General features: G+C 40.3%; 1 protein-coding gene across 5 annotated transcripts in view; it reads left to right on the forward strand.

Moving 5' to 3' along the window:
* The first annotated feature begins 204 nt into the window (after positions 1 to 204).
* The window catches only part of WTAP (WT1 associated protein), a 28,404-nt gene continuing 15,721 nt past the window's right edge, over positions 205 to 12,887 (forward strand). The window contains exons 1-3 of one of the 5 annotated variants that reach the window (XM_077898971.1): positions 205 to 322; positions 8,090 to 8,127; positions 10,386 to 10,441. In XM_077898971.1, the coding sequence (XP_077755097.1) occupies positions 8,098 to 8,127; positions 10,386 to 10,441 (86 nt within the window). In that variant the 5' untranslated portion in view covers positions 205 to 322; positions 8,090 to 8,097. Of the gene's footprint in view, positions 323 to 450; positions 622 to 1,663; positions 1,930 to 3,317; positions 3,526 to 8,089; positions 8,128 to 10,385; positions 10,442 to 12,887 lie in introns of those variants that run through there. The other 4 variants (XM_077898979.1, XM_077898943.1, XM_077898963.1 and 1 more) reach the window with 4 other exon arrangements.

The raw sequence follows: 12,887 nt of genomic DNA on the forward strand, positions 1-12,887 counted from the left end.
CCGGCGAGCGCGCCCGCCCCGCGCCGCCAATCGCGACCCCCGCCGCCCTTCCCGTGATGCCCCGCGGCTGACCTCCGACCTCGCCGCCCACCCCTCCCCGCGGCCCGCTCCCCCCCGCCCGCCGGCGCCCCCGCCCCCGCCGCCCCCGCCGCCGCCGCCGAGTTCGCAGCGCTCCGAGGCCGCGCCGCGTGCCAGCAAGCGCAGCTCCTCGCTCCTCGCTTAGCGCTTGGGGGCTCGGGCGGACGCCGCGCCCTGGCCTTTCCTCCCTGCGGCGGGGCCCAGCGACGGGCCGTGGCCGCGGCCGCGCCCGCGAGGCGACTCGGTGAGTGGGCCGCCGCGAACATGGCGGGGCGGCGACCGGGGCGGGCGGAGGCTGCGGCGGGGCGGGGCGGGGCGCGGCGGCGGGAGGAGCGGGAAGGGGGTGGGGCCTCGGGGCCTCGCGTCCTCCCTCAGCGCCATTTTGTGGCAGCGAGACCCGCAAATAAAGGGGAGCGCCGGGGCTGCGGCGAGAGGAGGAGCGCGGGGGCCGGGGCGGTGCGGTGTGGCGGCCTGGGCGGCGAGCGGGCGGCGGAGCCTCGGCCTATGTGACTGGCGGCGCCGGCGCGGCCTCCGTCCGGAGAGGTAGGTGCGGGCCGCCGGCGGGAGCGGCCGCGAGGACCTCCGGGTCCCGAGGGCTGAGGCGCGGCCGCCCGGGAAGGGGCGGGCAGAGCGCGCGGGGCGAGCCGGGGCGAGCCGGGGCTCCCGGGCCCGCCGGCCTCCCGTTAGCGGCGCCTGCTTCCCGCCGCGGGGACACTTCCGCCTCCCCGAGGCCATTTTGCCTCCGCTCTGCGTCCCGGGGGCGACCGTGGAGGCCGCCCCCTCGGTGCGCGGCGCGTCCCCCCCTCGGTGTCGCCCCCTCCCGCCGCTCTCCGCCGGAGCCCGGGGGTCGGCGGCACGGACGGGCTCGAGGACCACCCTGCACGTCGCGCAGTAGCCTGTGACTGCAGCTGCGTCCTCCCGGAGACTTCCATTTTTAAATGATTGCATGCATTCTGAACAGAGAAAGCAGTCTGTCAATTCAGTAGAAGGGAGGCTTGGGGGAAATTTCTTAAGTCTCGTCTCGAGTCTCTCTCAGGCTGTTATTACCTGTTTTCTATGTTTTTCTTTTTTTTTCCTCCGAAACACCACATTGCATCGGTCAGAGGATCCATGGGAAAAAATGTCCCAAATTCTTGTTTTGATCTCAAAAGACTGTGTTAAAAATCCTCAATAATGGTGTTTCTAAAGTAAAAAGACGGTTCTTTGGCCCTGAGTGGCAGCGGGTTTCCGTGAGTGTATTTACAGCCGTGAGCTGTGTCCGCCTGGTTGTGGGTCTCCTAGAATTTAGTTAATTCCATCACTGAGGAGGAGAAGTACAAGTCACAGATTTATCAAGAGTTCTCGTTTTTTAATTCTTCAGTTCTGACCATTGAGTTTCCTACGATAGGTGCATGTATTGTCGACATTCAAACATCCGGTAAGAAAAAAAAAACAAAAACAAAAAACAACGATGTGGGGAAATATTTTCAAGGTACCTACATTTTTCTTAACTCCTGTCGTTCAGTAGCATCGAATGAGGCAAGCCGGGGAGGGAAATTGCGGTCCGCCAGGTGGCATGTGATGAGGATGAAGTTAAATTTTAAGGGCTTGGGTGGGTGTGGGTGTATTTTGGGAGTTACAAAATGTAAGATGTTAGATCTTAACCTTACTCTAAACAAATGGCTATAGCCAAGTGGTCAGTATTTTCATCTCTCAGGGGTAGAACTGAAGCATAAATTTCTAAGACCCGTAGGAGGAAGGTAATAATTAGAAGTGTGTCCCAGGCACTGCTGTTTGACTTCAGCTCATCAGAACCTAACGTCTGGATTTCCTGATTCAATTTTGAGGATGCCTGCTCAAAATATTAGAAAGGTTAGAAATGAGTTACTGTATATGACATAGAAAATCTGTAGTAGCTGTACGATGTAGATAGAGACAAGAGCTGTAATAATTGTATTTGTGCAGGACGTTAAAGCTTTCAAAAGTCCCTTCTATGCTTGTATGTATGTAGTATAGAATTCCTGTACTTGGCAGTCTTTTCATATAATTTATGTTACCTTGCTTTAAAAAAATTTTTTTTTTAAGAATACAAAATTTTACTCTTAAAATTTTTATGTTGATGGGTCTTTTACCAAAACAAGATCTAGGTACTGTTTGGTTTTATGCTCGTTCGTATTTTTTTTTTATCTTCTATTTGTTTACCTCTAAACGTTTTCTGATATTCAGCTTCTCGGAAAAACTTTTCAGTATTCCCATAACCGTATATCCCATTGGATTATTAAACTGGTCCATCAGGTTAGAAGTGGGTCTATAAATAAATATTCTCCACTCTTGAAAATGTAGTTGGTGAAATTTAGTTTAATTTTTTTAGTGCACATTAAAATTATCTTTTGATGTTGATATTTTCTTTTTTTTTTTTTTAATTTTTATTTATTTATGATAGTCACAGAGAGAGAGAGAGAGGCGCAGAGACACAGGCAGAGGGAGAAGCAGGCTCCATGCACCGGGAGCCCGATGTGGGATTCGATCCTGGGTCTCCAGGATCGTGCCCTGGGCCAAAGGCAGGCGCCAAACCGCTGCGCCACCCAGGGATCCCTGATGTTGATATTTTCTATGAAAAATCTTTTTGTGTAACATTTTTGTGGCACTTGAGCATTGAGATTTGCAACACTGTGAGGCAGGTAAAATTGGTTTCTCTCTCTTTCTCTCTCACTGATTTGGAGACTGCAGTTCAGAGTTAAGTGACTTGCTCAAGATCCGTGACTGATCAGAGTTAGGAAGAAGTGGTCATCCAGCTCCTAACTATGGTACCCTTTTTACTAGAGCCAGGGTTGTATGCTGTCAGGTTATTAGTTTCTTGAGTTCAGTTATGATTAGTTTCTCAAACTAATGTTTCTCAAATTGTACATGGTTTCTCAAATTGTGTTGGCTGGTGTTCGCCTAAGAGAGAACTGCATTGCATAATTTAGGATCGTAATGCTAAAAGCCAGTGAAGTACTGGGATCTGGGATGCTAGGCACCTAGCCAACCAAAACTGAACTCTCCATCATAAAGTGTTTCTCAGTGTAAAGGCATCAAGAGTATGTGGTGGTTCTTGAGGTCTGGATTTTAAGAAATTATCCCTGGATTAATCCATGTGAATAACCGAAACGTTTACATAATTTTAAGATTGGTTGTAACCAATCTTAAACATTCTAAAAGGCAGCCAAATTGACCAAGTTTGTTTTTTCTCTTTTGCTTTTCTGTGTTGTTTCGTGAAGCTTATTCATTGTTGAGGATGGGAGAGTGGAAGAATAATCCATCTTCATCAGTTACCAACTTTTGAGAGGTGCCGCATTTGGAATCCTAACCCCCAGTTTATTGATTAATACCTGTTTTGACCAGAGTTAATCACCTAGTGACTCATAATCATGTTCATCATCTGGAAAATGGAGGCTAATTTCAACTTTGAAAAGTTGTGATTATTAGGTGTGTGACTCACATCCATGAGTATATATTCATCTATCTACCCCCCCCCCCCCAAGATTCAAGATTCAGCTCCAGATATTTTAGTTATTCCATTTTTCTGATACAAAAATAGATGGTTCCAAGAACCTGGGATATATATTATCTTTATTAATCTAGAATTGTTTTAGATGACTATTATGCTTGCCAGTTGTAATTTAAAAATTTTCTTGGGGAATAATAATTTTCTTAGTATATTCATGCAATGTGAAAGTTAAGTTTGAGAACCAAGTTCTATTTTGGCTAAATAGTTGAATGTTGATACTTTTAAATTTAAACTTGTTCCAGGGCAGTGCCCGTAACGCAGCGCCGCCTGCAGCCCGGGGTGTGATCCTGGAGACCCCAGATCAAGTCACACATCAGGCTCCCTGCATGGAGCCTGCTTCTCCCTCTGCCTGTGTCTCTGCCTCTCTCTCTCTGAATAAATAAATAAATAAATATTAAAAAAAAAAAAAAGACTTGTTCTAATTTGCCTTTTGCCAGGCTGCTTAACTCTTGTGGCCTATTATGGACTCTGAAGGAAAGATTGACATTTTTTTTTTTTAAGATTGACATTTAAAAAAAAATTTATTCATGAGAGACACAGGGAGAGAGGCAGAGACATAGGCAGAGGGAGAAGCAGGCTTCATGCAGGAAGCCCAATGTGGGACTGGATCCCAGGACTCCAGGATCATGCCCTGAACCAAAGGCAGATGGTCAAACGCTGAGCCTCCCAGGCGTCCCAAGATGGACTTTTCAATAGCTAAAAATTAGGAATTTTTTTTCAAAATGCTTATGCTTTGAATTCCCAAATCATATATCCTGTAACATTGGAATGATACATGACTCTGAGAGTCAACACGAAACACAGGCCTTTATACAAAAACTGCATTTGTCTTTGACATATGTCACAAATTAATAAACTTATATTTTTGAAGAAAATATACACATTCTTTAAGCGATGTGTAATTAAAATTTGTCCACCATCAGACTTTTTAGAAAAGAACATAAACCAGTGTTAAAAAATTTAAAAACTTCCCGTTTAGAGTTTTAAAAATTGGAGATCACCAAGAATTCTGCAATGGGACTTAGAAATAGAAACAAAGACAGGAGCATGTTTTCATTGTTCTCAACCTCTGAATTATCCCTTCAGTTTCTTGGAGAAGTAGTGATTGAGTTTTTGTTTTTGTTTTTTTTTTGAAGGGGAGAAGGAAACATAATTGCTTATTTTGTGCTAGTCACCATGCTAAAGATTAATGTTTATCTTTAGAAGTAGGTTAATAATTTGGAACCTTGGTGGTTGGTGATCATCCTTTTTGGGATGAGGAAACAGGCTCAAATTCTGCAGCATTTTTTTTGTTTTCAAAGTTTGCCACCCTCTTACGGAAAAGTAGGGTTATTAGAACTTCTTTAATGTTTCTCCTAGTCCTTTAAGTGCCCTTTAAAAACAGTGTAGCTTATTTGTTGCTAATTAAGCTTGGCAATTAATTTTACTTTAATGGAATAATATGAATATGTATTAAGAATGAACAAATAAACCTGGGGAAAGTGTCATGTTGCAGAGGCATTTAAAGCTGGAATTTATATTGAGTAACATCCATAATGCTTACGTTTTATAACTAAAATTCTGAGTAGCTGTAGTGCCCATTAGTTAACAGGTAGACTGCCTATCCACAGTGATAAATTTAACTGTTTTTAAACTGTCACTAAGCAGGCTTATCACGATATCTGTTACATTAGGTTTCACGTTTATTCTCAGAATTTTACAGTGGGTCATTTTGGTTATTTTGGGGAAAAATTAGATTGGCTTATTTAGCTATTATGATTTCAGTATTAATTGAAGCGAATTCATTTGTTCATACTTCCATTCAGCATACGTTTGAGTGCCTACTGTGGCATCGGCAGTGAATGAAAAGTTCTCATGGAGCCTATTCTATAATTGAGAGAAACAGATAAGTATGTACAATATCAGATCATGATAAGAACAGTGCAGAAGGGCAGCCCAGGTGGCTCAGTGGTTTAACGCTACCTTCGGCCCAGGGCATGATCCTGGAGTCCTGGGATCGAGTCCCACGTGGGGCTCCCTCCATGGAGCCTGCTTCTCCCTCTGCCTGTGTCTCTGCCTCTTTCTCTGTATCTCTCATGAATAAATAAAGGAAAAAAAGAAAAACGATGCAGAAAAATAAAGCTTGATGTGAGATCACAGCAGGGATTGGCATGCACTATTTTGAGTGAGATGGGGAGCCTTTAGAAGGATTTAATCAGATTAGTGGCATGTATAGGTATACCTATACTAGTTAAATATAGCTAAAATCAATGTTTGCCTATTATGTCTTGCTCAGAGAAAGGGAAATTCCAAGGAAATGCCAGGCTTGATTTCTGGGTTCCAATAGGTTGCAGTCAAGTAGAGTGAATATACTTTAAACATACTAAAATAGAAGTAGACCTCTGTGGGGATAAACATGGTGAAGTTTTGTTTTCCAAATGATTGGAATCACTGGTATCGTGTTAGAGTCACCAAGCAGCTGTCTGTTAACTTCCAACAGAGTATAAACTGGGCAACAAGAGGTCTAAAGTAAACAGGGACCAATTTAAAGGAAAAAAAAAATAGAAAAATATACAGACCTTAAATCATAAAGATATGGTTATATCTTCATAGATATTGGTCAAAGATTTGATCAACTTCAGTAATTCAGAAAAAAATGACATTACTCAGGTTTTTGCTTGCTGCATCCAATGATAAGATTATTAAAGAGGGAAGAATTAAGCCAGTAATATATGATCGATTTATGATTTTTTTTTCCCTAAAATGTGCTGAATTCTGTAACACATTGTATCTGGTCTGAAAATGAGGTTTTAATGGCAGTCCATGATTTAGTATATCTGATTTATAGAGTGGGAATTCTATGCAACAAAAAAAATGGCATTGGAAGATTATGTCCTTCTGAGGAATTTCAAATAATATGAGAAGTCAAGTGGCTTTTAAAAGTTCAGTTTTACACTATAAATTCTTTGGCTAATTTTTTGAAAATTGAGATATAATTGACACGTAACAGTTTCAGGTACACATTATCGGATATTTGTGTATATTATGAAATGCTCACCACAAGTAAGCCTAGTTACCATCTGTTACCACATAATTAGAAAAATATTTTTCCTTTTTTCCTTGTGAAGACCTTCAAGATTTATTCTCTTAGCAACTTTCAAACATGCAATACAGTATAATTAGTTACCTTGCTGCACATCTCCATGACTTCTTTCTGTTTGGTTAAGTGTTTAATAGCTTGGGGTGTAAGAAGTATGGGTAAATAAAATAAATATAAAGGAAGTGTAAAATATAAGGGGAAAATTCATGACAGTGCTGTTGAAAATAAAACCTAGGAAAAAATTTAAATTAGCTTGTCACCTTATTTGAATATTAGGAAGTAACAGAAGTGTTTTCAAAAAGCATAAGAAGGGGATCCCTGGGTGGCTCAGCGGTTTGGTGCCTGCCTTTGGCCCAGGGCGCGATCCTGGAGTCCCGGGATCGAGTCCCCCGTCAGGCTCCTGGCATGGAGCCTGCTTCTCCTTCCTCCTGTTGTCTCCGCCTCTCTCTCTCTCTCTCTCTCATAAATAAATAAAAATAAATCTTAAAAAAAATAAGAAAGTTAATGAGAGTTCTATTGTAATCTATGGCTTGCAATAGAGTGAAATTTTGTAAAAATGTATTAAAACAAAAATTTATTAAAGCCAATTTGAGATACATATCCTGGGGCATGAAATTATACCTTAATAAAAAATTCCTATTTAAATATATATCCCGTATTAAGCATTGCACAATAGCGAATTATCACGATGATAGAATTTATCTACTGGGTTGCCTGGGTGGTTCAGTTGGTTAAGCATCTATCTTCAGCTCAGGTCATGATCCCATCCTGGGATTGGGTCCTGCATTGAGCCCATACAGGGCTCATTGCTCAGTAGGGAGTCTGCTTCTCCCTCACTGCCACTCCCCCTGCTTGTGCTTTCTCTATCAAATGATTACAATAAAATCTTTAAAAAAAAGATTCTGTCTACCTTATTGTAACAACGCTGTAAAAGGAAAGGCTTAGCAACTGGTACTACACTTCATACGCTTTCAGCGAGATGCCTGGGATACTGCCTGAGGTCAGTGTCTGACTTTAGCACAACGATGTCACTTCTGTAAGATCTCTCTCATGGGGGAGCTGTAAGAATGCATAGAAAAGTTGTATTTCTATCAATCCTTTATGGGAAGATCAATAGGAACGATATACTTTTTTACAAAGGATTTTTTTTTTTTTTTTTTTTTTTTTTGGTAACTTAAAAGCAGTAGTAATATAAGAAGTTAACAAAGGAGAAGGTGGATACAGAGTACATGGGAACACGGTAATATTTTTGTAACGTTTCTGTAATCTAAAATTATTGCTAGGTAATCTAATGGTTTAGTCAAAACTGAGTTCCCAAATAAATTTGGAAAAGTCAGTATTTCTTGTTGCTACCTTAACTGGAAGAACATCAATTGAATCTGTTCTCTGCCCCTTTTTTCTAGGATTCAAGATGACCAACGAGGAACCTCTTCCCAAAAAGGTATGTTTTTTTCCCACAGGTTTTTTAAGTCCTTTGAGGGGGCAGCAATTAATAGAGTTGAAAGGACATCTTTATTTGCTTATTTTTCACTCTGCCTTATAACACTACTAGCATTGTGGGTGTATAATGTACCAGACATTGTATCTTGTACGCAATGTATTTTTAGAATATTTTCAGTTTTTTTGGAAAACTTGCATTATAATTATCTCTGTGGTCTACTCTTAATCTTTACTATACAAATACTTCCACCTACATAACAAAATTTTTTCACAAGTTCACAAGTTACTACTTTTTTTTTTTTTGGTACTTTTTAAATGCCTTTGTAAGGTAAAACCACTTTATTTTTCAACAAAAGGTTACAGGTAGTACTTAGATTCTTTCTACCTTTTCTTCTGAAGTTGTTTTCTAGTCTCATTTTCCCCCTCTTCTCTTTCCCTAACTTAATTCAGTTTAGTTACTATTGTACACACAGTTACAAAATAACATGGTTTCTAAAAGTAATTCATAATTCTTTTTTTTTTTAAGATTATTTATTTATTCATGAGAGACACAGAGGCAGAGAGAGAAGCAGGCTTCATGCTGGGAGCCTGATGTGGGACTTGATCCTGGGACTCCAGGATCCTGGGCTGAAGGCAGATGCTTAACCACTGAGCCACCCAGGCATCCCACAATTTATAATTCAAAAGGGAAAGCAGGGTATGAGCTTATTAACCAGTGAATATTTAAATCAACAATTTAGATGATAAAGGATTATGGAAATTTGTCTTAAGTTTTGAAGTCAAATTGTTCATGAAATACGGAATTGTACTGTGTTTTAATCATCAAAATTAACTGTGTGCTTTTTGTTAGACTTCTAATACATATATATTTTTTGGTACAATGATTTTTCCCTCTTCTATAATAGTATGCTATGTTACTGTTTTGAAACATTTTTCTTATGGAGGAAACTGATAAAGCATTAATTTTATATTAATGCAGAAGAGGTACCTCACCTTTACAATCTTTATTTGGTATAGAGAAACACTTAATATTTCTTAATTCATAAAGCAGTTTCAGCTAGCTAGAGTATTGTTTAATTTTTTTAACAATTTTTTTAAACTTCTTATTCTGAAATAATTACTAATACACCAGAAGTTGCAAAGCAATGTCAGGGAGGTTTTGTGCACTCTTCATCCAGCTTTCTTCAGTGTTAATCTTGCATAACCATCAGAAATCTTGCATAACAGTATGAAAACCAGGAACTTGACATTCGTACAATACACAGAGCTTATACATGTATTGTGTGTGTAGTTGTGTAGTTTCATCACAATGTAACTTACTATAAGCACTACCACAAACAAAATAGTTAACTGAACCACTACCACAAGCTTCCATTTTGTCATTTTATAGCCCCATCCATCCCAAACCCTTGGCAACTGCAAATTGGTTCTCCATTTCAGTAATTATGCTATTTCACAAATGTACAAATGAAATCATGCAGTATATATAACTTTCTGAGATATTTTTTTCCCACCCAGTATAATTTCCTGGAGGCTTATCCAAGTTGATCCATAGGCTGTTTCTTTTTAATGGTGTGAATATAGTATTCCAGGGGAAGGGATGTGTCATAGTTTAATCATTCACCTGTTAAAGGACATTTGGGTGGTTTGCAGTTTGGGGGCTGATACAAATAAAGCTGTGAACATTCATAGACCGATTTCTGTTGGAAAGTAAAGTTTTATTTCTTTGAGATGTATGCTGGGTTGGTTGTGTGGCACATCCATTTTTAGTTTCAAAAGGAATTGCCAAACGATTCTCCAGAATAGCTGGACCGGCATTCTCACCAGCAAAATGTGAAAGTTTGGTTTCTCTACATCTTCCTCCAGCATTTGGTGTTACTACTATTTTTTAAGCCATTCTAATAAGTGTGTAGTGATAGTTTATTAGAGTTTTAATTTGTATTTCCTTAAGAATGATGCCTGTATTAAACAGTTTACCTTTTAAAAACAATAATACAAGTTTTTAAAAAACCAATAATATGTACTGAGCCATTTAATCTGAGCCTCTGGAGAGATTTTCTATGTTTCACCACAGAGCTCCTTTGGGAAGGATTTTATGTGTCTCCAGTAATAAGGGTGTTTCTAATAACAGAAAGGAGCAATTGGTGGATTAAAATGTTAAGATCCTATCTTTATGAAGAATATAAAAGTCATTGGCATTTAATATTTTAAAGCTTTAGGAAGAACAAGTCCGTTCATATTTTAATTTTCTTTATATAGGTTCGACTGAGTGAAACAGACTTCAAAGTTATGGCACGAGATGAGTTAATTCTAAGGTAAAATGTTCTTTTATCAAAAATATAAAATACTTTCTATAGAACATTGGGGTTCTAGGCTATAATTAATTATTTTCAAGTTAGATATATATTTTTATTTTTATTTTTATTTATTTATTTTTAAAGATTTTACTTATTCTTGAAAGACACACACACACACACACACACACACACACACAGAGGCAGAGACACAGGCAGAGGGAGAAGCAGGCACCATGCAGGGAGCCTGATACGGGATTCGATCCCGGGACTCCAGGATCACGCCCTGGGCTGAAGGCAGTCACTAAGCTGCTGAGCCACCCAGGGATCCCCTATTTTCATTATTATTTTTTAAAGATTTTATTTATTTATTCATGATAGTCACAGAGAGAGAGAGAGAGAGAGGCAGAGACACAGGCAGAGGGAGAAGCAGGCTCCATGCAGGGAGCCCGACGTGGGATTCGATCCTGGGTCTCCAGGATCGCGCCCTGGGCCAAAGGCAGGCGCCAAACCGCTGCGCACCCGGGGATCCCCAGATATATATATTTTTAGATTATTTATTTATTTATTCATGAGAGACACGGGGGTGGGCGGGGGGCAGAGACCCAGGTAGAGGGAGAAGTAGGCTCTGTTCAGGGAGCCTGACGCAGGACTCGATCCTGGGTCTCCAGGATCACGCTCTTGGCCAAAGGCGGTGCTAAACTGCTGAGCCACCTGGGCTACCCAATTGTTTTGTTTTTAACGTTAATGTATCCTGAAGTCATTTAATGTACTGTTTGTACATACTTTCTATAGTCTGTTTCTTTCTCTTTCCCTCCCTCCCTCCCTCCCTCCCTCCCTCCCTTCCTTCCTTCCTTCCTTCCTTCCTTCCTTCCTTCCTTCCTTTTTCTTTCTTTCTCTCTCTCCTTTCTTTTTTTCTTTCTTTCTTTTTTTATTCATTCATTCATTCATTCATTCATTCATTTTATTTATTTTTGAGAGACACAGAGAGAGATAGGCAGAGGGAGAAGCAGGCTTCATGCAGGGAGCCCGATGTGGGACTCGATCCCAGGACTGCGGGATCATGCCCTGAGCTGAAGGCAGATGCTCAACTGCTGAGCCACCCAGGCATCCCTGGTCTGTTTCTTCATTATGTAAACATTGAGGAAAGCATAACACTTTAGAGAACTGTAGTACTAGCTTGGATAACTTCTAGATTGCTAGGTAATGTTTTTCTTGCAGAGGGAAGATCTCAGAATTTTAACTTGTAGCATTTGTACTTCATTTGTAGAACCTGCTACAGGAAAGACCTTCTTCTCAGAAAGCTTTCAATTTAACATATATAGACTTTTTTTGAGGTCATTATTTAATCCTTTTCTGTTTAACATGTGAGAAAGTTAATAGTCCTAAAGGATGATGTGTTTAGTTTCGGAAGAAATTATTATTATTTTTAGATTTTTAAAATTTATTTATTCATGAGAGACACAGAGAGCTAGAGACATAGAGGTAGAAGCAGGCTCCCAGCAGTGAGCCTAACGTGGGACTCGATCCCAGGACCCTGGGATCACGCTCTGAGCCAGAGGCAGATGCTCAACTGCTGAGCCACCCACGGGTCCCTGGAAGAAATTATTTACTGATAAGCAAAGTTACTCTTTTCTCATTAGCTATGACCTTGGTCAGTTCCTATAACTTTATATTCATTTTCCCATCTGCAAGTTAAAGGAGTTGAATTATTTTCAAAGGTTATTCCAAGTTCTGAATTTTTGTGGTTGTCTTATAAATGTCTTTGAAGAGCCGATCGTCAAGAATAGCATTAAGGGTATTTATTTTTTTAATATAAAATGAAATCAACACGTTTTGTGCTGTGTAACTTAAATGTGTTCTGTATTTTATTACTTTGGGTGATGAATTTTTTTATATGATAACTTAGGTACAAAGAAAGTATTTTTCAAAAAAAAAATTTTTTCAGGGCAACCTTTGCCAAATCATTGAACTTTTTTTCTATAGAAATATCAAGGGACTTTTACTTGAATAACTAAGTAAATTTAACAGGCTGGAAGCAGGGGAGCAAAAAGTGTTTTATGAGATAGGCATGCACAGATGACCTGTTCCATTGTTAACTAGAGTCTGATAATTTCTCACCTTCCTTAGCTACTCATCTTGTGGACAAACTTTTTATCTTCTTCATGCAAAGGACAGATTTTTCGTTGCGTACATCTATTTTCCTGAACATGAAATTTAAATCCTTAGTAGTCTAAAGCACTCTTGTCCTCTCCTGCTGAAGTACACCCTTGCTTGTGATAATACTGCCACTCAACTGTTGATATTCTCTTAGTACCTCTGGTTAGTATGTGTAGTCTTTTTCTTGATTTATTCATAGGGGGAAAAATCAGTAATATAATCTTAATAGAAATTCATGTCAGGGATCCCTGGGTGGCGCAGCGGTTTGGCGTCTGCCTTTGGCCCAGGGCGCGATCCTGGAGACCCG

The sequence above is a fragment of the Canis aureus genome, chromosome 1 (assembly GCF_053574225.1).
Source record: "Canis aureus isolate CA01 chromosome 1, VMU_Caureus_v.1.0, whole genome shotgun sequence".
Classification (NCBI taxonomy): Eukaryota; Metazoa; Chordata; class Mammalia; order Carnivora; family Canidae; genus Canis; species Canis aureus.